Source organism: Prenolepis imparis, unplaced genomic scaffold (assembly GCF_030444845.1).
Source record: "Prenolepis imparis isolate NDT839.2.m4 unplaced genomic scaffold, iyPreImpa1.0 SCAF_13, whole genome shotgun sequence".
NCBI lineage: Eukaryota > Metazoa > Arthropoda > Insecta > Hymenoptera > Formicidae > Prenolepis > Prenolepis imparis.
The window spans coordinates 3,258,333-3,284,423 of NW_028141171.1; the positions used below are offsets into that span (position 1 = coordinate 3,258,333).

The 26,091-nt window shown below is 31.2% G+C and overlaps 2 protein-coding genes across 5 annotated transcripts; both read right to left on the bottom strand.

The window, feature by feature from the left end:
- Positions 1–8,392: 8,392 nt before the first annotated feature.
- On the bottom strand, positions 8,393–21,048 carry LOC145944605 (serine hydrolase BPHL-like). 2 transcript variants are annotated; one of them, XM_083053037.1, is made up of 6 exons: positions 21,001–21,048; positions 12,880–12,955; positions 12,075–12,165; positions 9,260–9,580; positions 8,585–8,840; positions 8,393–8,495 (listed from the first exon to the last, which is right to left on the bottom strand). In XM_083053037.1, the coding sequence occupies exons 2-6, from the start codon at positions 12,952–12,954 to the stop codon at positions 8,393–8,395; spliced, it is 846 nt and encodes a 281-aa protein (XP_082909163.1). In that variant the 5' UTR covers position 12,955; positions 21,001–21,048. The 2 variants fall into 2 exon arrangements, with proteins under 2 accessions (XP_082909163.1, XP_082909162.1); XM_083053036.1 differs by lacking the exon at positions 21,001–21,048 and having other exon boundaries at positions 12,880–13,029.
- Positions 13,942–21,031, bottom strand: LOC145944606 (serine hydrolase BPHL-like). 3 transcript variants are annotated; one of them, XM_083053038.1, is made up of 6 exons: positions 20,982–21,031; positions 19,284–19,359; positions 18,479–18,569; positions 14,882–15,202; positions 14,207–14,462; positions 13,942–14,117 (listed from the first exon to the last, which is right to left on the bottom strand). In XM_083053038.1, exons 1-6 carry the CDS (start codon positions 21,014–21,016, stop codon positions 14,015–14,017), a joined length of 882 nt encoding a protein of 293 aa, XP_082909164.1. In that variant the 5' UTR covers positions 21,017–21,031; the 3' UTR covers positions 13,942–14,014. The 3 variants fall into 3 exon arrangements, with proteins under 3 accessions (XP_082909164.1, XP_082909166.1, XP_082909165.1); XM_083053040.1 differs by lacking the exon at positions 20,982–21,031 and adding an exon at positions 20,544–20,881 and having other exon boundaries at positions 13,945–14,117; XM_083053039.1 differs by lacking the exon at positions 20,982–21,031 and adding an exon at positions 20,544–20,881 and having other exon boundaries at positions 13,945–14,117; positions 19,284–19,389.
- Positions 21,049–26,091: the final 5,043 nt, after the last annotated feature.

Below are 26,091 nucleotides of genomic sequence, written 5' to 3' on the forward strand. Positions count from 1 at the left end.
CTTGTTATTTCTACGTAAGATAGAAGATAGAATGCGCCGTTGGCGCGCCATATGTAACGCCTCCTCAAAAACGCCTCAAGTACAAATCCTGTTAAGACGTCATATTTTACGTGTATTACGTGTACGATCAGCGTTTATAATCATACACGTAATTACATAAATGAAAAAGTCCATTCATGAATATAGCGATGTTGAAAGGAATCATCGTCTATAAACAATATATAGAATTTTATAATCTGTACATTACAATTATCAATAATTAATACGAGATATAGAAATAAGGTATATGTCAAAGAGGAAAAATATCTGTCAATTCAGATTCAAATTCAAGAAATTTTCAGAAATTACTATATGTTTCTCCTGTCAGATATAAAATTTAAATTATTGTCAATTTTTAATACGTTATTTGCATAAATTGTATTTCAATTTTTTTACTTTTTATTTTCTGAAATTTACATATGACAACTTTAATATCGTAAAAATTTTTCGTGCGCTATTTAAGTTTTTTTACACAAGAGACTTACGTGGATTTAGATAGACATTAATGGTTCGTTCATTAAAAACGATGAGTCAATCGTATACGTGACGTCTAATCATTCTGTTAGACATATATTACATTATATATAGAAACTGTATACATATAAAAATTTCGAATTATTATTTTTTTTCATTTAATTAAAGTACACAAGCCCGTAATGAAAGATACCAAATTAGAAAATTGCAAATCGAGATTTCTAATGCAGATAGAAACAAAACTGTCTAGAAAATAAGACAGAGTGTTATTGCCTATCTTTAAGGGAGATTGCTGAAGCAGGATGAAGGTGACAGGTGGTTAGCTTTAGTGCTCTACTCCACTCTTACCCCAGTCGCTTTAGATAGATCCTGATCAGAGTAGATCCTGAATATTATTAATTATTGGATATTATATATTAAGTATATTGTATATTTATATTATTTTATATAATGTAATAATATCTTAATTATTTTGTAATATTTTATTTAAGTTTATTAAAGTGTGAAACTCTAAAAGAAAATAGAGCATACACAACACACACACACACACACACACACACACACACACACACACACACACACACACATATGAAAGTCATAACGCGTTTACATTACGAAAGAACTAATTGCTAAATTCCAATATATTGAAGACTTGATAAATTTTACAATGTCAACAAGTTTTATTTATATTGACAGCACAGCGTACAGACTCTTTCGTTCTGTCACTTTATTGCAACGAGGAATAGAATAGATTACATCACATAGACACACACACACACACACACATACACACATCTATGGCCGGGTCAAGCGCCCTTGCGCGCAACGTTTAATATTACGTATTATTCCTCGCTGTCGCGCACGCATACAATTTTCATATGACACGCACATGCATACGAAGCGAGAGAGATAGTAGCAGCAACGGCGACGACGACAGGGTGTAGCCGGTTCTACCTTGATCGTTACCTTGTATGGATCAATCTCGCGCTCACCATCGTCATCGCCAGGGCTGCGTTCGGAAACGTCACCCGAGTGCATTCTCTCTCTTTCTATATCACTACTCTCTCAGTGATTTAGAAAGAGAGGGAATCCACTCGGGTGACGTTTCCGAACGCAGCCCAGGGAAGAGAGACTAAAAAAAGATTGCATATATGTAAATTTAATTTAATATATATATATATTTTTTTTATTTATATATAAATTTGTTTATGTATAAATTTTTAATTATATATATATATATATATATATATATTTACATACATATGATATATATATTTAATATAAAAATTAATAACTTTATAAAAATATATAATAATATATAATATATAATAAAATAGTATATAATAATATATAAATATATAATATATGTATATATAACAATATATAAATATAGTGTGTATATGATATAATAATAATTATATATAAAAATTAAGTATATAAGTGTGTATATAAAAAAAATTAAATATATATAATTATACTATAAGCATATATAAAAAAATAAAAAAAAAATAAATAATACATATATTGTATATGTATAGTCATTAGTCATTATAATGCATCAGGAAGTTTTAATGTAAATCGAAAAGATTTTCGTCAGTCTTGCCACAGGCAATTGCATAATGCCTGACAGAGAGAAACAATCCACGTGGAAACGGTCGGCTTAATGTCCATTGTCCTTCGTTGGCTATGCTATAAGTAGCGGATTCGCGAGTATAAGCGTCAGATGACATCATGAGTTAGTTTAGAACCATATCCGAGCACGTTCTCGTGCGAGGAAAAAAAAGTGGCGTCATTACATGACCGTGTCGCGATAATTAGCGATCAATCTGTGTATCAATTGAGTATTACTTAATTAATATGTCACACTTTTATCTTGCGCACGGCGTGTGTGCACCGACAGAGAATGCATCGTTATATTGTAGGAAGTGCTGTTAGTAACGCAACAAGAGAAATATGCAAGAATATATGTATGTATATGCGACATCATTGCATATATTTAGCGCTAAATCTGACTTTCAAATTAAAATTCAAGCTAATTCCCATTTTGTTAATAAACTTTTATTGGTTATCAGTAACTCTATCAATATGCCACTATATTCTTTTTTTTTAAGGAATTCAAAACGATATTAATAGATAATAGATTTCCTAAATAAAAAAGTTATGAAGAAATATATTTTTCATTAATAATTATAGAAAAAATATTCGTTAAAAAATATTTATCGTTTTTAATGTATGTGTAAAGCGCAAAATTATTATTCCGTTCAATGTAGATTTGTTGAAAATGTATAAATAATGTGCAATTTATAATAATCTCCATAATATTTTATACAAATATATTTTTAAGATATATATAATTATATAAAATTTTTATTTATTACATGTAAAATCATTTTAAATTAAAAATTGTCTTATTTGCTTTCTTCTATTATACTGCATTTATTATATTAACAGATACATATATAAGTTTACGCGTAAAAGTTCAAAGTGGAAATTAGCGAAATAAAATTACGTTAATAATGTTTCTGATGCGAATGCAACTAACAAGGGACATGTCACAACTGTCCGGAATCGATTTGATTCTTCTTCAAATATGTTGTTAAATACACAAATTTTAAAGACACGTATTTTTTTATATGTGCGAATATTGAGTTTTAAGGGGTGAAACACCCCTTTAAAGAAAAACGGTATTTTTCTTTAGGATCGAATATCTGGTAAACTATAAGAGGTAGAAAAAAAAGACGTACAACAAATTTTAATGACTTGAAGAGTATATTTTAAAGTTATATGAACAACATTTTTTTATTTTTATTTTTTTTTAAATACCCCCATCACTTAATTTTTTTTTTTTCAAAATAAAAAAATTTTATTCATATAACTTTAAAGTACTCTTCAAGCCATTAAAATTTGTTGTACGTCTTTTTTTTCTACCTCTTATAGTTTACCAGATATTCGATCCTAAAGAAAAATACCGTTTTTCTTTAAAGGGGTGTTTAACTCAATATCCGCACGTATAAAAAAATACGTGTCTTTTAGATTTGTGTATTTAACAACATATTTGAAGAAGAATCAAATCATTCCGGACAGTTGTGACATGTCCCTTGTAAAGTCCATTAATTTTTATAAAATTCCATTCGCAAGATATTTCGATTCAAATGTGTTTTTAATTAAAGGCATGCTCTCTTGACTTTAATTTTATGATCACTCTTCAGCTTCTAATGTCAGATTTAACCAATTGCGCGTCGACACACATATCGCGGATGTCGCCGGATTCGTACCTGGCAACAGGCGAACCCGCGACATTTTATATTTTATACGCATGTCACACCAAGGGAGGTTCAGCATGAGTCACAGTTATCGACCTTGACGAGGGATGGAGGGATGGTTCTTTCGCCCCGTAAGTGTCCATTCCTACCCTCTCATGCAAACCATGCAGAAACGAACCTCGATGAAACAAAGCATCGCGATATGAGGGGTTTGTTATACAAAACTACCTGATTCAGAAACAGCGACCATTGAGTCATCGTCGACGATCGATATCATCCATATATATGTATATAATACACTTACCGCAGGGTGAGTCGCGTGCAAAATTCCCATTTTTGCGGACCAGTCGAGCAGCCTTGATCAAGTTAATAGCAACTATATCTGATAAACATTTACTTTTGCATGCTGCGTATATAAGAATAATTGAGCCGAGAATAAATTTTCGAAAGAAAATTAAATCTAGAAAATCTAGAAAATTATATAATTTTGGTGATTAATAAGCAAATCAGCCAAGATGAAGAATGTTAAGATGATGTTGGGATGGTGTAGGATAATTTGAATTGGAATATTTGAATATGAAAATGATGGAAATTGTAGATATTAAATGTGCGAGCTTTGACGTTTGTCACATGGTCAAGCTATTTTAATAAAAATATATGTATTATAGATAAGACATATATGTATATCGGGATTGGCTGAAGACAGGAGCGACCCAGACTAGACCTTGTGCCTCGCCTGCCTGGTACTTTATTGATCCTAAGAAGGTGAACGGCAACAGATACTTAAATGCTTCCGCAGGTCTGTTTATTTGTCTCATTACTGACGTAATCCAGACGTAGTCGGGAGTTAAATTAGATGATGGCATTACATCCCCAAATATATTCGGCCAGCAAAAGATCTCTTTTTAGATAATATCAAATGGATACACATGTATACATTAATTTCTTATTTATTTATTTGTAGCAATTAATCTTTAGACTTAAACTTAATTTTACACACACACACACACACATATATATAATAGTTTCTTTTAAAAATATGATCCATTATACATTAAATCAAAATACTAATAAAAACTTATAATATATTCTCAAAATCTCTTGATTGGGAACTGAAGGGTTAAGGTAAAATCGACATTTGACATGCTAATAAATATTTTTTTTTGAACGGTACTGTAAATTTATTATGTCAATAAATATCTATGTCATATACATATTTGTTACATTGTCAGTTTTTCTTTCGTCAATGTAGCAGTTTCTCTTTCCGTATACAAATACGGGATAAATATAATAGAATTATATTTTATTCACGTGCGATTTTGTCGGCATTTCCGGAGATGTCATTCGAGGGAAGTATTTCTCTTTCATATATTCAGGTTAAGATTTCGAGACATAACCACTTTCTTATAAGATCGAACCATTGAATAAAGAGTAAAGGAAGGAGCATTTGCTCTTTTTGGGAGCGGGGAGTGATGCCGACTACGTCATACTTTGTTCGTGTTCGTGATAGCGGACTTCACGTCATCTCACGAATATAAGAATGTTAATGGTGTGTGTAAAATAGTACGTGAAGCGAGTGCAATACACACACAGTTATGACGTCATAGTTTGTGCGGTTCTAGCTTCACTTTTTCGGGCAAATGCTCTTTCTTTTATTCTTTATTCTTTGGATCGAACGAAAACAGACGATAACGTCCGCCTGTTTGCCGGCCGTAAATGGCTTTATTTTCTGCTCGCGGAGGTCGCCAACGGCGTGTATGTACACGTTTCGACGAAGAAGAAGGAATAAATCAGTCTCTTGGCATCTGATTCTGGAGGTAGAATTACATCCGTTCGCCTCGAGAAGAAAGAGATTGCACATTCGCACGTTCTCAATTTTTAACAGAAGAAAAATAGCGAAAATTTAGAGATCGAGAGAGAGAGAGAGAGATTTAATCATGGTTTTTTGTACTGTATAAAAAGGTTGGAAATGTGTTTAACTCACACATATAGCTGTGACGAGTGACAATGCAAATATTTTCAATTTATATATAACACTTTTATCAACATTTTACTATGATATAATTGAAGTTACAGTTTTACTAGTATAATATTGTTTTTTATTTATATTTTTACTTTATATTTTTAATTTATTAAACGAGCTAATTAAATTGATATGTATAATGTCGATAATAACTATATGTATTGCGTTTTTTTTTTTTTTTTTATTGCTAAGCATTTCAGAATGCGTTCATCGATGCCATTTAAAGGCAATAAAGGACCTCCCACTTAATGAAGAAGGAATCAAGAGTTCCACGATGTTGGGTGGATCGTACAAGGCGATCTCGTTAGTCGCTTTTGTACTGTTACATCGACAAAATACGTGGAGCAATACAAATCCAGAATGACTCATTATGACATTCGATTGTTGAGAGAAAGAGAGAGAAAAAGAGGTAGCTAAGAATTAAGTCAGAAGTGAAATTAAATCACAAGATATAATTTTTTAAACGCGTTTATAATTAATAAATCAATCATAATTAATAACACAAATTTATTATAAACTATCAATCATAATTAATATCACAAATTTATTATAAACTATTATATGCATTACGTATTTATTCGATAATTAAAATATTGCGTATTATTATAAAACACTTCATACCTGTGCGATCTCTCCAAACACGTACCCCTAAAAACATAATGTCAGTAATCTTGTGAAAGCCCGCGGAATAAAACCGATTAATTTATTGTTATACGCCCGCAGTATAATAAACTTTCGTTGGTTCCGTATGCTGGTATCCGAGAGATTCGATGTGTTTTATCGTTATGGGATCCTCGAAATTAAGGACAAGGGAAAGGGAAGAAGAGAGACGCACTCGCGCGAATCCTGACGCTCCTTTTAGGAGTGCTCTCTTTCCGCGAAAAAAAAGAAAGTAAAATAGTACGCGAGAAAAAAGGAGAGACGGAGGTTTACTTGATCGACGCGAGGAACCACTTGCCCATATTTGGCTACACCCACCCGCTGCAGACTCTACATTCCGCCTTTTTTATTACTCTTTCTTTCGCCCGCATCTTTTATACGCTTCTCTGCTGAATATGCGACCTACATAATCTCTAGTCCTTTGTAAATTTTTATTGCATCGATAACTCGATAATTTTTATTAAACTTAATGTGCAATATTCATCGCTATTTTTTTTATAAACGACACGCTTCTAATTTGCGTTCGTTTCCAATCTACTTTCAAGCTTTAATTTCCGAAATAGGAGAAATGAAGCCTCGGATTATCTCTCGATCGAAATATAAGCCAGTATTAAAAGTTCACGAACCACGCCTTCGATTTAGATAATGGTGCTGTTATCTCTGTTTTGCCACTGGGTTACGAATCCCTACGGAGCTATTTGGGGTTGCAGATTATCATTTTGTTAACCGCCAAACAGGTTCAATCGTCATACAGATCGAACGAATGGCGAAAAAGCGCTGGCTCTCTTTTGGACCTAAAGGCACTCGTATAATAAGTGGCACAAGACCGCTTTCTATCCATATGCGAAAGATTTCTCGGTACATATCTCGAATGCGACACGCTGAGAGACGCCAACAGAAAAATTGGTCGTAAGTTGACTGCGATATCTGATTTCGCGCCTAAAATATTCTATTTTTTGAATTATTTTCAGATTTTTATATTGCAGGAATATATATTGTTGGTTATTGTTGGTCTCTTGAAACATACTTAAAACATTTCAATTAATTATTTCGAAATTATACGCTATTATGTCAAAAATATTATATATATATTCATTGATAATTCAAAACTTAAAATATTAAGTAAATTGAAATAGAATTGTAAGATGACTTTCCTTTTTATGTGCGTAATAATTGATGCATGCAAATAGATGACTATAATAGACACTTGGTTATTTTTTTAATGTTTAAATGTAGGCCACACATTCTCCATAAAAATGGATGTTTGACAAATCGTAGTTTCAAACAAAACGTCAAATTTAGCAATTGAAAATGGAACTTTAATCGAGGTTTAAAACTGCACAAAACTATATAAAAAGAATACCTAATAACTTTGCCTGCAAAGTTAAACAATAACTGAATCATTCATAATGCTATTGGCAAATTTTCAGATATATAGGTATCTCGGAGCATATTAATATTTTTAGATTCACACCATGGAGCGAGATATCTAGATTACATTTAGATTATATATTATATGCGTGTTGGGTGAATTTGGATCACAGATATTTTTAATGATCTGAATCATTACATAGTTATCTGCTAAATAGTTTTTATATACAAATACTCGGTTATTATAGCTTAAATTTATAAATATTCGATTTACATAATATATTTATGGCAGCATTATTAAATTCGAACTATTTAAATTTTCGACTAAATAATATACAAATATGTGTAAAATAATTTTTTCAAATTATACCAATCAAATAAATTATCGAAACTAAAGCTGTTAACAGATAATTGTGTGCAATAATTGCAAGAAAGACTTTAAAGATAAAACAAGAGGATATGTTGCATTCATATTTATTAATATATAAATATTAAATTGTAAATACACTAATGTATATAATTGACAATACAAATTATAAATATAAGCTATCACAAAAATTTATTATAATCTTAACTGACTAAGGATGAAATCCGTCACGAAATTATTGAACTCTTCAAAATATCTCAAGTGAAGATTATGTGTGCCTTTTTCCAAAATATGTATTCTGTAATACAAAATAAATTTATATGTAAATTATAATAAAAAAATTTCGTAGATCACCTTTGATTGTTTCGAAATTATAAAGGAACAAACTTTGAGTTGGCGATATTTTGCTTTAGATACATCAGCTGTTCCGGTAAAACCATCTCGTCTTTACCTCCATGAACAATCAATGTCGGACATTTTATTTTCGGTAAAGCCTGTTTGCACAGATAACCATTATGCTTTTCGTACAATCTTAGCATAGCGTCTATCAAATCCGAACCAGTCTTTCTAAAGTAATCCTCGCCGTAAACTTGTATCATAGATGTACTTTTTCTTTCCGACCACTTGTTGATGTCTCTCATGCCTAGACAGTAAAAATATTTTTAAAAAATTATATCCAAACAAGAAAAAAAAAACGAAATATTTAATGCCATCCCGACAAAGAGATAGTAAAATATCTTGTACTTTGTAAATTTTAACTAGTTAAACAATGTTTCTAAAAATTTTAACAGTTTTTGTGACTCTTGACAAAAGCGATTTCCTCAAATCTGAATTATTTTAACAAATTTTGATGTTTTATGAATTTTAACGTAAATTTACTATTAAATTATAAATATTTTACATATATTATAAATATTATAAATATTTTACAAATATTATAAATATTATATATGCTATATTATATAGATATATTTATATTATAAGTTATATTATTACTAAAAAAAGTAAAAGATAAGAAAAATCTTTCTTTTAGATATTGCAAATGAAATAAAATATTCGTACTTTCATATGCTTTTATCTCGTTCGGGTGCAAATATGCATTTGCACCAAGGACTACCATCTTACGAATGCTCTCAGGATACGTTGAGGCAAGTAGAAACGATGTGATGCCGCCGTGGCTCCAGCCGATCAGAGAAAATTTCGAGTAGCCCAGAGTCTGCATCAGATTATGAGCCCATACGGCGTCGCGTTGAAAGAAATCGTCCGGAAAAGTTCTGTTGGGTGGTCGCGATTTTCCATAACCGGGTGGGTCCCACGCCACTATGGTCAGTTTGTCTGCATTTAGATTTTCGATCTGCGGCTTAAAATCAGTCCATATCGTTCCTGAAACATATAGTTTGATACATAAAGAATTTCTACATTTGCAATCGTTTTAATTCTAAAATCAAATAACATTTAAATTAATTTATCCTAAATTTTATCACTTTAACAATTATTAACATTACATTTTTGCATAAAATTATTATAAATCGATAGTAGTATAAATAATAAAAAGAATATTTTATAAAATATAATAATAATAAAAAAATAGGAAAAGAGAGAAAAGAGACAATTAAAATTTATATACATATACATATGTTATAACTTAATACTTTTATACACAAAATAATGAGAAGAATTGATTGGTGTAAAAAAAACACAATTGTTTTTAAGACAAAATATCTAATTTGCAACATTTTTAATAATTATGCGTTTTCTTTACACCAATCGATTGGTCTCGATTTTCTATGCATAAAAGTATTAAGGTAAGATTACCGAAAACTAAATAATTTATAAGATATTTTGTATTTTATGTCAAAATACAATATACTGCATCTTTCAAGCCTCATAACTCGAAAAATACTTAACGGAAGAACATTTTATTATAGTGTTTTGGAAAGCTCTTGAGATAAGTTACAAGAATATGTAATAAAAAATAGGTAGTTCTATTTAAGAAATTGAAGGTGAACTTCACGTGACCTTCAAATGACTATCCAAGGTCAAATCAATGGCACCATTTTATGTCCCCCTTCAAACCAAAGAACTTTTGTTTGAAACATTTTTTTCTAAAATTATTTATTTTCGAGTTATTCAAGTTTGTCAAGTTATGTGACTCACCCTGTATATACAGGATGTATCTAAATAAGTGCGAAAAATTTTAGGAGATAATTCTTTGTCGAAAATTAAGGGAGAGGTTTCTTATATATAAACATATATACTCTTATATTCCTCCCTGAAAAGTAATACTTTTCTAAAAAAGGACGTAAAAATTTAGTTTTTATTTTTTTTCTCAAATTTCAGACAAATTAAAAAAATGAAACTTAGTGGATATTTTTCACTAATAAAAAGGATTTTTATTAATATTTTTTTTATCTTTCTGTATCGTTATAAGGGGATGAAACTAACAACCCCTATTTAATTTTTAACTCCTCAGAGAGGGATATATATAAGAGTATACACACAGATATGTTTATATAAGAAACCCCCTTTATAATTTTCGACAAAGAATCATCTTGTATATACAGGGTGTTTATTTATAAGTGTCCGAGCAAATATCTCGCAACTGATCAAAGTTACAAGAAAGTTTAATAAAAGAAATTTGCACGGCTTTGAGTGATCTACAAAGTGCATGTAAAAAAATTTTTTTTTACTCGTGACCTTTTCGAGTTATAAAGGTCAACATAGTTTTTTTTAAATGGATACCTATAATTTTTTTGCATATTTACATAGTAGAGGTTATTTGCAATCAAAATCATATCTAGTAAAAAATTGCTACTATGCATCGTTTACGAGATAATCGACATCTTTAGTATGTAAGTAGTAAACTGGATTCTAAGGATTTTTGAATTTAGATTGATATTCGAAGAGGTGGAAAGACTGAAACAACTTTATGATGGGGTTATATTAAGGACATTGTCTATGCAACTGTTCCTGAAAATGAAGAAGATTTACGACATAAGATCACTAGAGCTGTTGAAGGCATTACAGCAGAAATGCTGCAGTCAACAATGAGAAATGTTATAAAACGCGTCGAATGCTGTATCGAACATAATGGGCAAAATTTCGAGCAATTTATGGGTTAATAAATGTTTCATAAAAAAGTTGTTTCAGTCTTTCCACCTCTTCGAATATCAATCTAAATTCAAAAATCCTTAGAATCCAGTTTACTACTTACTTGCGAGATATTTGCTCGGACACTTATAAACAAACACCCTGTATATAGTTTTATATTTTTCATTATTATTTGTGTTATTATTAATTATTTATAACAAACTTGCGTTTCTTGTGCATTATTATATTTTTGGTGATTTTGAAAACATGTGACAAATTTGTAATAATTTTTTCTTTCAAAAAAATATATATTAAAAAAAAGAATATATATATATATATATATATATATATATATATAGAGAGAGAGAGAGAGAGAGAGAGAGAGAGAGAGAGAAATTATGATAGAATTGTTACATACATTTTTCACATTAAAAATATAATGGCGAAAGAAATGTGTACGTTTATCTCGGATAATTAAAAAACATAAATAATAATAAGAACAAAAATAATAAAATAATAACGAGAAATGATAAAAAGAAGGTAAATAAAATTAGTTGGCGAGAAAATAATTTTAAGAATGTCACAATTTTTTTCAATCGCTAAAACTAAAATAATGCAGGAAACACTGTCTTTGTCTTCTATCGAACAGTTCAAAGATTCAAATTGTACCGCATGTGTGAATATTCACATCGAATGGATGGCCGCAAGTGTCAAGAATGTGCTCCGAAATTATTTATCTCTCTTTGAAAAAGTCCAAATTATTTATTATGTTTATACGCGTACTTACCTAACGCGCCAGGTAACAATAACACCGGATGATCACCTCTGCCGACTCTGACGTAATTTATTTCCATACCGTCCACTTTGATTTTTCGTTCCTTTTATATAATGTTCCATTTAGGATGATTATTAGTATATGAAGGTTATTAATCAGTTCACTAGTGAACCCGAAATCAACGTTTTTTCCAAAACTGGTGAGAGTAAATAACTTCGTATTTTATATGAAAGCATATTTATAAGCGGTTTTCTGTGTCGCTGGTGACGAAAAAATCAGGGTCAAAATTTCAAAATTCAAAATAACAGATCTAATATGGCTGACTAATTTTGTTATTCTTTAAAGGCAGTTTTGAATATTTTTCTATTGTTTGATACATAATTTATAATAATTTCGTTGAGAAATGAAGGCTAAACCCTTCATAGCACGTGGTGTTGAGAATGTACTTCTCAACAGAGTGAGAAGAACAAGTCTATCTTTTAGTAAATTCTCAATATCATCTGCCTTTAGAAAGTTTAGAAAATAACATAATTAATATATTATATATATATTATATTAGAATTTCTCAAAATTGACTCCAGATTCATATAATCATCGACCCAAAAAATATGGGTGTATCAAGTTTCACGCAAATCCGTTGAAAATTGATAAAGCTATTCATGCTTATATATGATATATGAGTCATTACCAGTTGTGGCATTTCTATTTTTTCGTCCATGTATATGAGTTATTACGAATGAATTGATTAAAATGGCAGATTGAAACGACAAATAACGCAATCTATTATTTGATATTTATACATTTGTAATATACGTACCTCGACTTCACGAGTTTTATTCGCCATCGCTGATAGTTGTCGAATTGACGAGAAGCTGTTCTCCTGCACTGTCATCCTGCACAAGGTAAACGCCAAATGAACATACCTGTTTGACCACATATTGTATAATTTACGACTGATTAGCTGTGAATTTTAATCGTGGTGTGTCGCTGAAAGCAATTATGTAAATATCAATTATGTCACTGACGAGGTACCTCGTCAGTGATTATGTATACATATATCAGTTTATTTATATATATCATTTTTATACTTATCAACAAAAAATAATTAACGCATAGATATTTTAAGTTAAAATTTCGCGTGATTTCAATCAATCATAACTCCGTCAAAAGTTGTTGCATATTTGAAAATTTAAATTTATCCTCCCTCACACCCGCCATCTTTTAAAAAGTAAGGACGTGTTTTGTCTCCAAAAATTGCATATTTTGACATACTCCACAAATCGTAGTTTTAAACAAAACGTCAAGTTTAGTGCGATTGAAAGTGGAACTAAAGTTCAGTTTTATTATATTAATCGAGGTAAAACTGCACAAAACTGTATAAAAAAATACCTAATAATAACTTTGCCTGCAAAGTTAAGTAATAACTGAATTAATCATAATTCTATCCGCAAATTTTCAGATATTTAAATATCTCTGAGCATATTAATATTTTTAAATCATCATGGAATAGATTATACATATATCTTGGATATTATATGCGTGTTGGGTGAATTTGGATCACAGATATTTTTAATGATCTGAATCATTACATAGTTATCTGCTAAATAGTTTTTATATACAAATACTCGGTTATTATAGCTTAAATTTATAAATATTCGATTTACATAATATATTTATGGCAGCATTATTAAATTCGTACTATTTAAATTTTCGACTAAATAATATACAAATATGTGTAAAATAATTTTTTCAAATTATACCAATCAAATAAATTATCGAAACTAAAGCTGTTAACAGATAATTGTGTGCAATAATTGCAAGAAAGACTTTAAAGATAAAACAAGAGGATATGTTGCATTCATATTTATTAATATATAAATATTAAATTGTAAATACACTAATGTATATAATTGACAATACAAATTATAAATATAAGCTATCACAAAAATTTATTATAATCTTGACTGACCAAGGATGAAATCCGTCGCTAAATTATTGAACTCTTCAAAATATCTCAAGTGAAGATTATGTGTGCCTTTTTCCAAAATATGTATTCTGTAATACAAAATAAATTTATATGTAAATTATAATAAAAAAATTTCGTAGATCACCTTTGATTGTTTCGAAATTATAAAGGAACAAACTTTGAGTTGGCGATATTTTGCTTTAGATACATCAGCTGTTCCGGTAAAACCATCTCGTCTTTACCTCCATGAACAATCAATGTCGGACATTTTATTTTCGGTAAAGCCTGTTTGCACAGATAACCATTATGCTTTTCGTACAATCTTAGCATAGCGTCTATCAAATCCGAACCAGTCTTTCTAAAGTAATCCTCGCCGTAAACTTGTATCATAGATGTACTTTTTCTTTCCGACCACTTGTTGATGTCTCTCATGCCTAGACAGTAAAAATATTTTTAAAAAATTATATCCAAACAAGAAAAAAAAAACGAAATATTTAATGCCATCCCGACAACGAGATAGTAAAATATCTTGTACTTTGTAAATTTTAACTAGTTAAACAATGTTTCTAAAAATTTTAACAGTTTTTGTGACTCTTGACAAAAGCGATTTCCTCAAATCTGAATTATTTTAACAAATTTTGATGTTTTATGAATTTTAACGTAAATTTACTATTAAATTATAAATATTTTACATATATTATAAATATTATAAATATTTTACAAATATTATAAATATTATATATGCTATATTATATAGATATATTTATATTATAAGTTATATTATTACTAAAAAAAGTAAAAGATAAGAAAAATCTTTCTTTTAGATATTGCAAATGAAATAAAATATTCGTACTTTCATATGCTTTTATCTCGTTCGGGTGCAAATATGCATTTGCACCAAGGACCACCATCTTACGAATGCTCTCAGGATACGTTGAGGCAAGTAGAAACGATGTGATGCCGCCGTGGCTCCAGCCGATCAGAGAAAATTTCGAGTAGCCCAGAGTCTGCATCAGATTATGAGCCCATACGGCGTCGCGTTGAAAGAAATCGTCCGGAAAAGTCCTGTTGGGTGGTCGCGATTTTCCATAACCGGGTGGGTCCCACGCCACTATGGTCAGTTTGTCTGCATTTAGATTTTCGATCTGCGGCTTAAAATCAGTCCATATCGTTCCTGAAACATATAGTTTGATACATAAAGAATTTCTACATTTGCAATCGTTTTAATTCTAAAATCAAATAACATTTAAATTAATTTATCCTAAATTTTATCACTTTAACAATTATTAACATAACATTTTTGCATAAAATTATTATAAATCGATAGTAGTATAAATAATAAAAAGAATATTTTATAAAATATAATAATAATAAAAAAATAGGAAAAGAGAGAAAAGAGACAATTAAAATTTATATACATATACATATGTTATAACTTAATACTTTTATACACAAAATAATAAGAAGAATTGATTGGTGTAAAAAAAACACAATTGTTTACAGACAATTTTTTAAGACAAAATATCTAATTTGCAACATTTTTAATAATTATGCGTTTTCTTTACACCAATCGATTGGTCTCGATTTTCTATGCATAAAAGTATTAAGGTAAGATTACCGAAAACTAAATAATTTATAAGATATTTTGTATTTTATGTCAAAATACAATATACTGCATCTTTCAAGCCTCATAACTCGAAAAATACTTAACGGAAGAACATTTTATTATAGTGTTTTGGAAAGCTCTTGAGATAAGTTACAAGAATATGTAATAAAAAATAGGTAGTTCTATTTAATAAGTTGAAGGTGAACTTCACGTGACCTTCAAATGACTATCCAAGGTCAAATCAATGGCATCATTTTATGTCCCCCTTCAAACCAAACAACTTTTGTTTGAAACATTTTTTTCTAAAATTATTTATTTTCGAGTTATTCAAGTTTGTCAAGTTATGTGATTCACCCTGTATATACAGGATGTATCTAAATAAGTGCGAAAAATTTTAGGAGATAATTCTTTGTCGAAAATTAAGGGAGAGGTTTCTTATATATAAACATATATACTCTTATATTCCTCCCGGAAAAGTAATACTTTTCTAAAAAAGGACGTAAAAATTTAGTTTTTATTTTTTTTCTCAAATTTCAGACAAATTAAAAAAATAAAACTTAGTGGATATTTTTCACTAATAAAAAGGATTTTTATTAATATTTTTTTTATCTTTCTGTATCGTTATAAGGGGATGAAACTAACAACCCCTATTTAATTTTTAACTCCTCAGAGAGGGATATATATAAGAGTATACACACAGATATGTTTATATAAGAAACCCCCTTTATAATTTTCGACATAGAATCATCTTGTATATACAGGGTGTTTATTTATAAGTGTCCGAGCAAATATCTCGCAACTGATCAAAGTTACAAGAAAGTTTAATAAGAGAAATTTGCATGGCTTTGAGTGAGCTACAAAGTGCATGTAAAAAAATTTTTTTTTACTCGTGACCTTTTCGAGTTATAAAGGTCAACATAGTTTTTTTTAAATGGATACCTATAATTTTTTTGCATATTTACATAGTAGAGGTTATTTGCAATCAAAATCATATCTAGTAAAAAATTGCTACTATGCATCGTTTACGAGATAATCGACATCTTTAGTATGTAAGTAGTAAACTGGATTCTAAGGATTTTTGAATTTAGATTGATATTCGAAGAGGTGGAAAGACTGAAACAACTTTATGATGGGGTTATATTAAGGACATTGTCTATGCAACTGTTCCTGAAAATGAAGAAGATTTACGACATAAGATCACTAGAGCTGTTGAAGGCATTACAGCAGAAATACTGCAGTCAACAATGAGAAATGTTATAAAACGCGTCGAATGCTGTATCGAACATAATGGGCAAAATTTCGAGCAATTTATGGGTTAATAAATGTTTCATAAAAAAGTTGTTTCAGTCTTTCCACCTCTTCGAATATCAATCTAAATTCAAAAATCCTTAGAATCCAGTTTACTACTTACATACTAAAGATGTCGATTATCTCGTAAAGGATGCATAGTAGCAATTTTTTACTAGATATGATTTTGATTGCAAATAACCTCTACTATGTAAGTATGCAAAAAATTATAGGTATCCATTTAAAAAAACTATGTTGACCTTTATAACTCGAAAAGGTTACGAGTAAAAAAAAATTTTTTTACATGCACTTTGTAGCTGACTCAAAGCCGTGCAAATTTCTCTTATTAAACTTTCTTGTAACTTTGATCAGTTGCGAGATATTTGCTCGGACACTTATAAACAAACACCCTGTATATAGTTTTATATTTTTCATTATTATTTGTGTTATTATTAATTATTTATAACAAACTTGCGTTTCTTGTGCATTATTATATTTTTGGTGATTTTGAAAACATGTGACAAATTTGTAATAATTTTTTCTTTCAAAAAAATATATATTAAAAAAAAGAATATATATACAGGGTGTCCCATAATTCGCGAACCACCCGTCAGTTGCAGGTAGAGCATGTTGAACTGAATAGAAAAGTCCTCTTACCATTTTGCGATTTTCGCAATAATTAATGAGAAATAAATTAAAGAAGATCAGCCAATTCGCGTGACGACGGCGAGAAAAGACAGCCCAGTTTCATATCGTTACTAAGCATGCGGCGAAAAGAAACAGTATAATGTTACACGGTTGCTAGGCGCGCGATGAAGCGGGGAGGAGCGCTTTACAAAAGACAGTAACTACATACGAGTAGCGCTAACTCTGGACCCCCGAGTGGGCTGACTCTTCTCGCTGCACGCTTATCATCGCTCGAATTGGCTGATTTTCTTTAATTTATTTCTCATTAATTATTGAGAAAATCGCAAAACGGTAGAGGACTTTTTTACTCAGTTTAACCTACTCTACCTGCAACTGACGGGTGGTTCGCGAATTATGGGACACCCTGTATATATATATATATATATATATATATATATATATAGAGAGAGAGAGAGAGAGAGAGAGAGAGAGAGAGAGAGAGAGAGAGAGAGAGAGAGAGAGAGAGAGAGAAAGAGAAATTATGATAGAATTGTTACATACATTTTTCACATTAAAAATATAATGGCGAAAGAAATGTGTATGTTTATCTCGGATAATTAAAAAACATAAATAATAATAAGAACAAAAATAATAAAATAATAACGAGAAATGATAAAAAGAAGGTAAATAAAATTAGTTGGCGAGAAAATAATTTTAAGAATATCACAATTTTTTTCAATCGCTAAAACTAAAATAATGCAGGAAACACTGTCTTTGTCTTCTATCGAACAGTTCAAAGATTCAAACATTGTACCGCATGTGTGAATATTCACATCGAATGGATGGCCGCAAGTGTCAAGAATGTGCTCCGAAATTATTTCTCTCTTTGAAAAAGTCCAAATTATTTATTATGTTTATACGCGTACTTACCTAACGCGCCAGGTAACAATAACACCGGATGATCACCTCTGCCGACTCTGACGTAATTTATTTCCATGCCGTCCACTTTGATTTTTCGTTCCTTTAATATAATGCTCCATTTAGGATGATTATTAGTATATGAAGGTTATTAATCAGTTCACTAGTGAACCCGAAATCAACGTTTTTTCCAAAACTGGTGAGAGTAAATAACTTCGTATTTTATATGAAAACATATTTATAAGCGGTTTTCTGTGTCGCTGGTGACGAAAAAATCAGGGTCAAAATTTCAAAATTCAAAATAACAGATCTAATATGGCTGACTAATTTTGTTATTCTTTAAAGGCAGTTTTGAATATTTTTCTATTGTTTGATACATAATTTATAATAATTTCGTTGAGAAATGAAGGCTAAACCCTTCATAGCACGTGGTGTTGAGAATGTACTTCTCAACAGAGTGAGAAGAACAAGTCTATCTTTTAGTAAATTCTCAATATTATCTGCCTTTAGAAAGTTTAGAAAATAACATAATTAATATATTATATATATATTATATTAGAATTTCTCAAAATTGACTCCAGATTCATATAATCATCGACCCAAAAAATATGGGTGTATCAAGTTTCACGCAAATCCGTTGAAAATTGATAAAGCTATTCATGCTTATATATGATATATGAGTCATTACCAGTTGTGGCATTTCTATTTTTTCGTCCATGTATATGAGTTATTACGAATGAATTGATTAAAATGGCAGATTGAAACGACAAATAACGCAATCTATTATTTGATATTTATACATTTGTAATATACGTACCTCGACTTCACGAGTTTTATTCGCCATCGCTGATAGTTGTCGATTTGACGAGAAGCTGTTCTCCTGCACTGTCATCCTGCACAAGGTAAACGCCAAATGAACATACCTGTTTGATCACATATTGTATAATTTACGACTGATTAGCTGTGAATTTTAATCGTGGTGTGTCGCTGAAAGCAATTATGTAAATATCAATTATGTCACTGACGAGGTACCTCGTCAGTGATTATGTATACATATATCAGTTTATTTATATATATCATTTTTATACTTATCAACAAAAAATAATTAACGCATAGATATTTTAAGTTAAAATTTCGCGTGATTTCAATCAATCATAACTCCGTCAAAAGTTGTTGCATATTTGAAAATTTAAATTTATCCTCCCTCACACCCGCCATCTTTTAAAAAGTAAGGACGTGTTTTGTCTCCAAAAATTGCATATTTTGACATACTCCACAAATCGTAGTTTTAAACAAAACGTCAAGTTTAGTGCGATTGAAAGTGGAACTAAAGTTCAGTTTTATTATATTAATCGAGGTAAAACTGCACAAAACTGTATAAAAAAATACCTAATAATAACTTTGCCTGCAAAGTTAAGTAATAACTGAATTAATCATAATTCTATCCGCAAATTTTCAGATATTTAAATATCTCTGAGCATATTAATATTTTTAAATCATCATGGAATAGATTATACATATATCTTGGATATTATATGCGTGTCGGTGAATTTGGATTACAGATATTTTTAATGATCTAAATCATTACAAAGTTATCTGCTAAATAGTTTTTATATATAAATACTCGGTTAATATTGCTTAAATTTATAAATATATTCGATTTACATAATATATTCAGGGCAGCATTATTAATTTCGTACTATTTTAATTAAAAGGACGCGAGTTAGAATTAATCAAAAGTATGAAATTTATTACAATAAAAAATAAGAACAAAAAAAATTGTAACAGAAATATAAAGAAAATGAATTCATAAATTGACTGGAGAACACAACTAAAGAATTATAAAAGAAATAAAGAATTAGAAAGACTAACACTGAGTTCAGAAATTGGAGTGACGTGATAATACAAAAAGTCTACAAGAAATAGATAAGGCAAATTGATAATTGATAAATTGATAAAAAGAAATTACAAAATAATGAAAGAAATTAACAGGAAGTGATTGGCGAACAATATTTACTGAAATTTAAGCAGACGAAAATAATAGAGCGCCCTAACTCGTTTTCGCTAATAATCCTACCGATGGTCTCGAAAGTTCTCGCCGTTTGACACCAGTCGCACGCAATCACCAAATCGCACTGTCGTGTATTCTTGTCTTCGTCGGGAGAAGTGAGGTAATTGTTGCAGGTATAAAAAAAGATTACTCCGTTTTCTTTACATGATGAATAATCCTTTACTTGGCTAATAATGATACTTGAACAGTAGTTCCCGAAACGTGTGTATCGCTACGTGGTTGGAAATCGAGAGAGCTCTCCTTCTCCCGCTCTCCCTAGCTAAACCCCCGACTCGCTCGCTCGACGCTCCTCGCCGCTCGCGCCTGCGCTACCAACATTCGCGCTTGATACTTTATCACATATGTAACACGCACATTAAGCTCACCACAAACCAAAATCGCCAAAAATTCGCGACAGAATTAACGGTCAAGGCTCGGACGCTAAAAGATGTAGCTCAGACTTACGGCACGGGTATAGCCTCACCAATAAGATTTCTCATCCTGAGCTCCTCTCTCTCGCAAACAACCTTGCCAATTTTTTTCTTGGGCACTCGGAACGGTCGCTCCAGCACAAGAGACGGACACATACAGAATGAAGGATCTATTAGCCCGGGTCGATAGCTGGGCTCAACCCTGCGTGAAAGGTGCGCGAATGCTTATTACCCAATAACGGCTAGGGTGGCCAACCATCCCGAATTTTCCGATATCCCGATTTTTTACCCTCATTATAGAAGCGTCCCGAAAGAACCTTATGCGGGATGCTATTTGTCTCGATTTTTCATATAATATTAAATAATATAAAACAATAATAGATTATACTAAAATTTGATATATGTAAATATAAAATTAACTCTAGAATTTTATTTTATTATTTGTATTTTGTATAAGAAAAAACTTTATGTTGATTTTTTATTGCTTTCATGTTCGGTTGATGATTATTCGTTAATTTTATTTTAAGAATGTATCAATTTAGTTTTAAACTAATGATTATTTATCTTAAAAAATAATATGCAATAAAACTGCAATATTACAATCATTATGTTTCAAAATTAAAATTATATCAATAAAAAGTCCCAATTTTTTAAGATTTATATTGTTGATTAAGAGTTGGTCACTCTAGTCGCGCCGCTTATCGGCTTATTAGGGGCGACAGCGTTCTTATCACCGACTTGCGATAATTTTAGCAGAAACCTTCCTCGGACTCTTTTCTCAAGGACTGGCACGGTTCCTAGGCAATGCGGATTTGAGAGGCGCGTCCAAGGTCAATGTCCGTCTTCATACAATCGCAGCATCATGGGCGTCCGTGGGGGGAGGAGGCAAACGGGGCACTTGTCCCCCCCCCTGGAAAATGGATAAAAATTTTTTTAATTAAAAAAATTAAATTTAAATATAAAAAAATACAAAAATTAAAAAAAATATTTTTAAAAAACTCTCGATTTACATCTACCTTGTCGCGGTAAGAAAGCTTTAATACTAAAAGATGTAAAAATATTAAAGCAAACCCCCCCCCCCCCGTCCCAATTAATCAGCAAGTGATATGCACCCCCTGAAAAAAATTCTGCGGACGCCCATGCGCAGCACGATAGTTTTTCCCTCAGATGTCAGGGGTGTTTTCCTCGCCCTTGTGAATTGTGAACCATTCCATGCGACGGAGCAGAGTCCCCATAATACTTTTTTAGCTTTTCTTCAGTTTCCTTAATGGTTTTTCCACGCAAAAAGTAATGTTTTATTAGCACACGAAATTCACTTTTTTCCATTTTAGCAAAAAACACAAACTTATCCGCTTTAGAACGCTGTCAAAAAATTTCTATTTGACAGATCTACTTGAAACTTGGTGTGTATACTTAAATAAGATGGTAAATATCAGAAATAAAATTAGATTGCGATTTGAGTGCCATATCTTGTAAAAGTCACTGACTTATCGAACTGCCCTCGTATATGCATTTGGATGATGTGATCTCATTTTTTGTGCCTGCGTGCACTGTGTTTAAATCATCCTTTCCCACCTGGTTTTCTGGGAAGCTAATTGCAAGTATTAAAGATAAGAAGAGAGCTCATTACAATTATAAGAGATCGGGCTCAATTTCCGACTACCTCGAGTTCGCAAGCATCAGATCCAGTTGTAAGACTCTCTCCAGGAAGGCATGCGATGGTTACTTACGGAGTACTGAATCCGCTATATCCAGTAATACTAAGATTTTTTGGAGTTTTGTTAACAACATTCGAAGTAAAAATTCTTCCCTTTCGTGCATACGGAATAACAATGATCTTATTGAGGATGATTTAGCCATCGCTAATTCTTTTACCGACTATTTCGAGGCGGTTTACACCGGAAGCAATTCTGCTTGTGTCGATGTTAGTAATGAGCTTAACTTGAATTTATCGAACGTTGATATAAGCATTGGGGAGGTTTTAGATTTTGTAAACAAGCTAAATACTAACGCTAGTCCCGGTATTGACGGCATTCCTCCACTATTTATTAAGGCATGCAATTTCATCATAGCCAGAATACTCTGGCTGATTTTTAATAAGTCTTTGGCTTGTGGCACATTCCCCGAGGGGTGGAAAACCTGCATTGTATCGCCGATTTTTAAAGGGGGAGATGTTACCATGACTTCGAACTACAGGCCTATTAGTAAACAATGCATAATACCTAAAATTTTTGAAAACATTATTACGATGAAATTGTCACAACTACTAAAAAACATAATCATTAATGAACAGCATGGGTTCATGAATTCTCGCTCTACAATCACCAACCTGGTTTTATATCATGATTATATTGTTACGGCGCTTGAGGAAGGTTTCCAGGTTGATGCGGTCTATACGGATTTTAGAAAAGCGTTTGATAGCGTAAATCACACGATCCTGATCGGCAAGTTGTGTGCTCTCGGTATAAATGGTAGGCTCTTGGAGTGGCTAGCGAGCTTTATTTCAAATAGATCCCAAACTGTAAAAATTAATAGCGCCTATTCTAGAAGTATTGCGGTTTTATCGGGGGTTCCTCAAGGATCACATTTGGGCCCATTACTTTTTAATGTCTTTATTAATGACATTAAAAAGGTTTTTGCTCATTCCAGGTTTCTGCTTTATGCCGATGACCTTAAGATTTTTCGGAGGGTCAAATGTGGCCGACGCTTCCCAGTTGTAGCGGGATCTGCATGGTTTGGATGCTTGGAGTAAAATGAACCGGCTTGACTTCAGTATTGCCAAATGCCACGTTGTGCATTTTAGTCGCAGGAGGGATAGCTGCACGTATGATTATGTTTTGAACGAAACTTCTCTCTCAGCCGTTGACTCCATACGTGATCTCGGCGTAATTTTTAGCAGCGATCTATCCTTCGACCAACACATCTCTCATATCTCGGGATCCGCATTTAAAATGCTGGGCTTTGTCAACCGTTCGTGTAAACTTTTCAACAACATTAATACGCTCAAGCTATTGTACTGCTCTCTTGTAAGGCCACATTTGGAGTATGCTTCGATTATCTGGGCTCCGTATCAGGCGAATCAGTGTGCCGTGTTTGAGAGGACTCAACATCGTTTCTTCGTAGGGTTAGTTTTAAGTTGAACAGGCCGATGAGCATCTATGATCATAATTATGATTGCATAATGAAAGAATTAAACTTGTTAACCTTGAAGGATCGGAGAGCCATGTTGGACCTGGTCTTTTTGTCTAAAATAGTGAATGGCTCTATTGATTGCCCGGACTTACTAGAATGCATTGGGCTGCATGTGCCGGGCAGATCGCTTAGATTTAACCAATTATTTGCACTTGAGTCTCACCGTACGTCCTATGGGAAGCATAACCCGCTAAATCGGTTATGCTCATTGGCTAACGATTTCGCGGCTCACGTTGACTTTTTTACTATGAGTCCGGGTTCAATAAAGAGTGCTCTGCATCGTACTTTATGTGCTAGTTAGTCTATTAGCGAGAATTCTTATAACTAATTTCGGTCTTATAATTAATATGTTCGCGGAACGCGAATCTGCGTAAATCGGGGAGGAGAAAAGAATCGTGCAGTCCACAGGACGTAACAATACTATGCATGTTTTTAGAATCCACTATTTGTGCATATTGATGTGTGATGTTTATATGACAGTATATTATTTGAATCAAATAACGCGCAACATTGTCCTTTTTCGTGGCAATCGCAATCGTAACTGACTCCGCAGACTAGACCGATCTGATCATGCTTTATTTGCTGCGCTCTGTTTATGATTCATTTCTCTCTGCTTGATCGATGGTACTCATTGTCAGTGTTTCTTCCAACAGTTACTTATTCCAACAGTTTTCACGAATAATTATATTCTATATATATATATTTATATGTATATCCTATATGAGGCGCATTTTTAAAGTAAGATCCGGTTTGAAATAAGAAAAGATCTTGACATATAAATTTAAATCATTATAATCAAAAATTTCTAGCTTACTTTATTGCAATAAATTTTGTGTTCTGCTATCGAACAAGCGAATTCAAACATCGTATTAAAATAATGATTAAAGAGATTAACGTAAGTTCTTAAACGCAGATCCCATTTGAATACTTTTATGCAATACAATCAATAATTAAGGTATTGGATTTTCGTGCGTCGTTGATACGTTCATCAAATCCGTATAAACGTCTTAAAGCTGATTTCTGTCAAAAAATATTAATGAAACGGTAATTTGTTAGTTAAATTTTGAAATAATAATATATTAAAAATATTAGGAAAGTAAAATATGTTGTAAAATAATAATATATATTCTTTTTCATTTGATCGCTTTTCTACTTAAAAGTTTTGAAAATTGCGAAATTTAATTACGCTTATATTATTGTTTTTGATACAATCGAATATACTACACTCGTTACATTGTACATTGAGTTTAATCCAAGAAAATATACTATTTAGTTTTATAGCTTGAAAATATACTATTTAGTTTTATAGCTTGATTATATAAATCATTATAATCGATCTTGAAATAGTTTTATCAAGTAAGAGTTTTATCAAGTATGAGAAAACTCAAAATTTATCGAGATACATAGAGGAACATCAATTCGATTAGTGGTATTTAAATCATTGTGAAGATTACATGGAACATTGGTCATAGTCGAGAATCGTATGAAAGCCGATCGAGTATAAAAATATCTACAAAAAGAGAAAATTGTTATGTTAGAAACGTTACAAACGTTATGTGTTTTACTAAAACTGTTAATGTTAACGAAAATGACCATAACGTTTTCGTCAGGAAATCTAGGGATTCTGGAGGATCCTTGAAGCTTTGGTCCAAGAAGTTACGAAGAAAAGTATTCTCGTATACAATAATTTATATACTTTACGCAAATAATAGATTTCTTCATGAAGAAAATTGAATGTTATATTTTCCAGATAATACACTATTTGTGTAATTATTTAAAACTGTATAATACGTAAAACAAAAGAAAGTTTTAATTTAAACAAAATGTATATAAAGTTTATTAATTTTACGTCACACATTCAAAAATCAATGTTATGTAATCAAATTAAAACTTAAAATTAAATTTAATTCAGACGATATATTAAAATGTTTAAACAATATGTATTATTATAA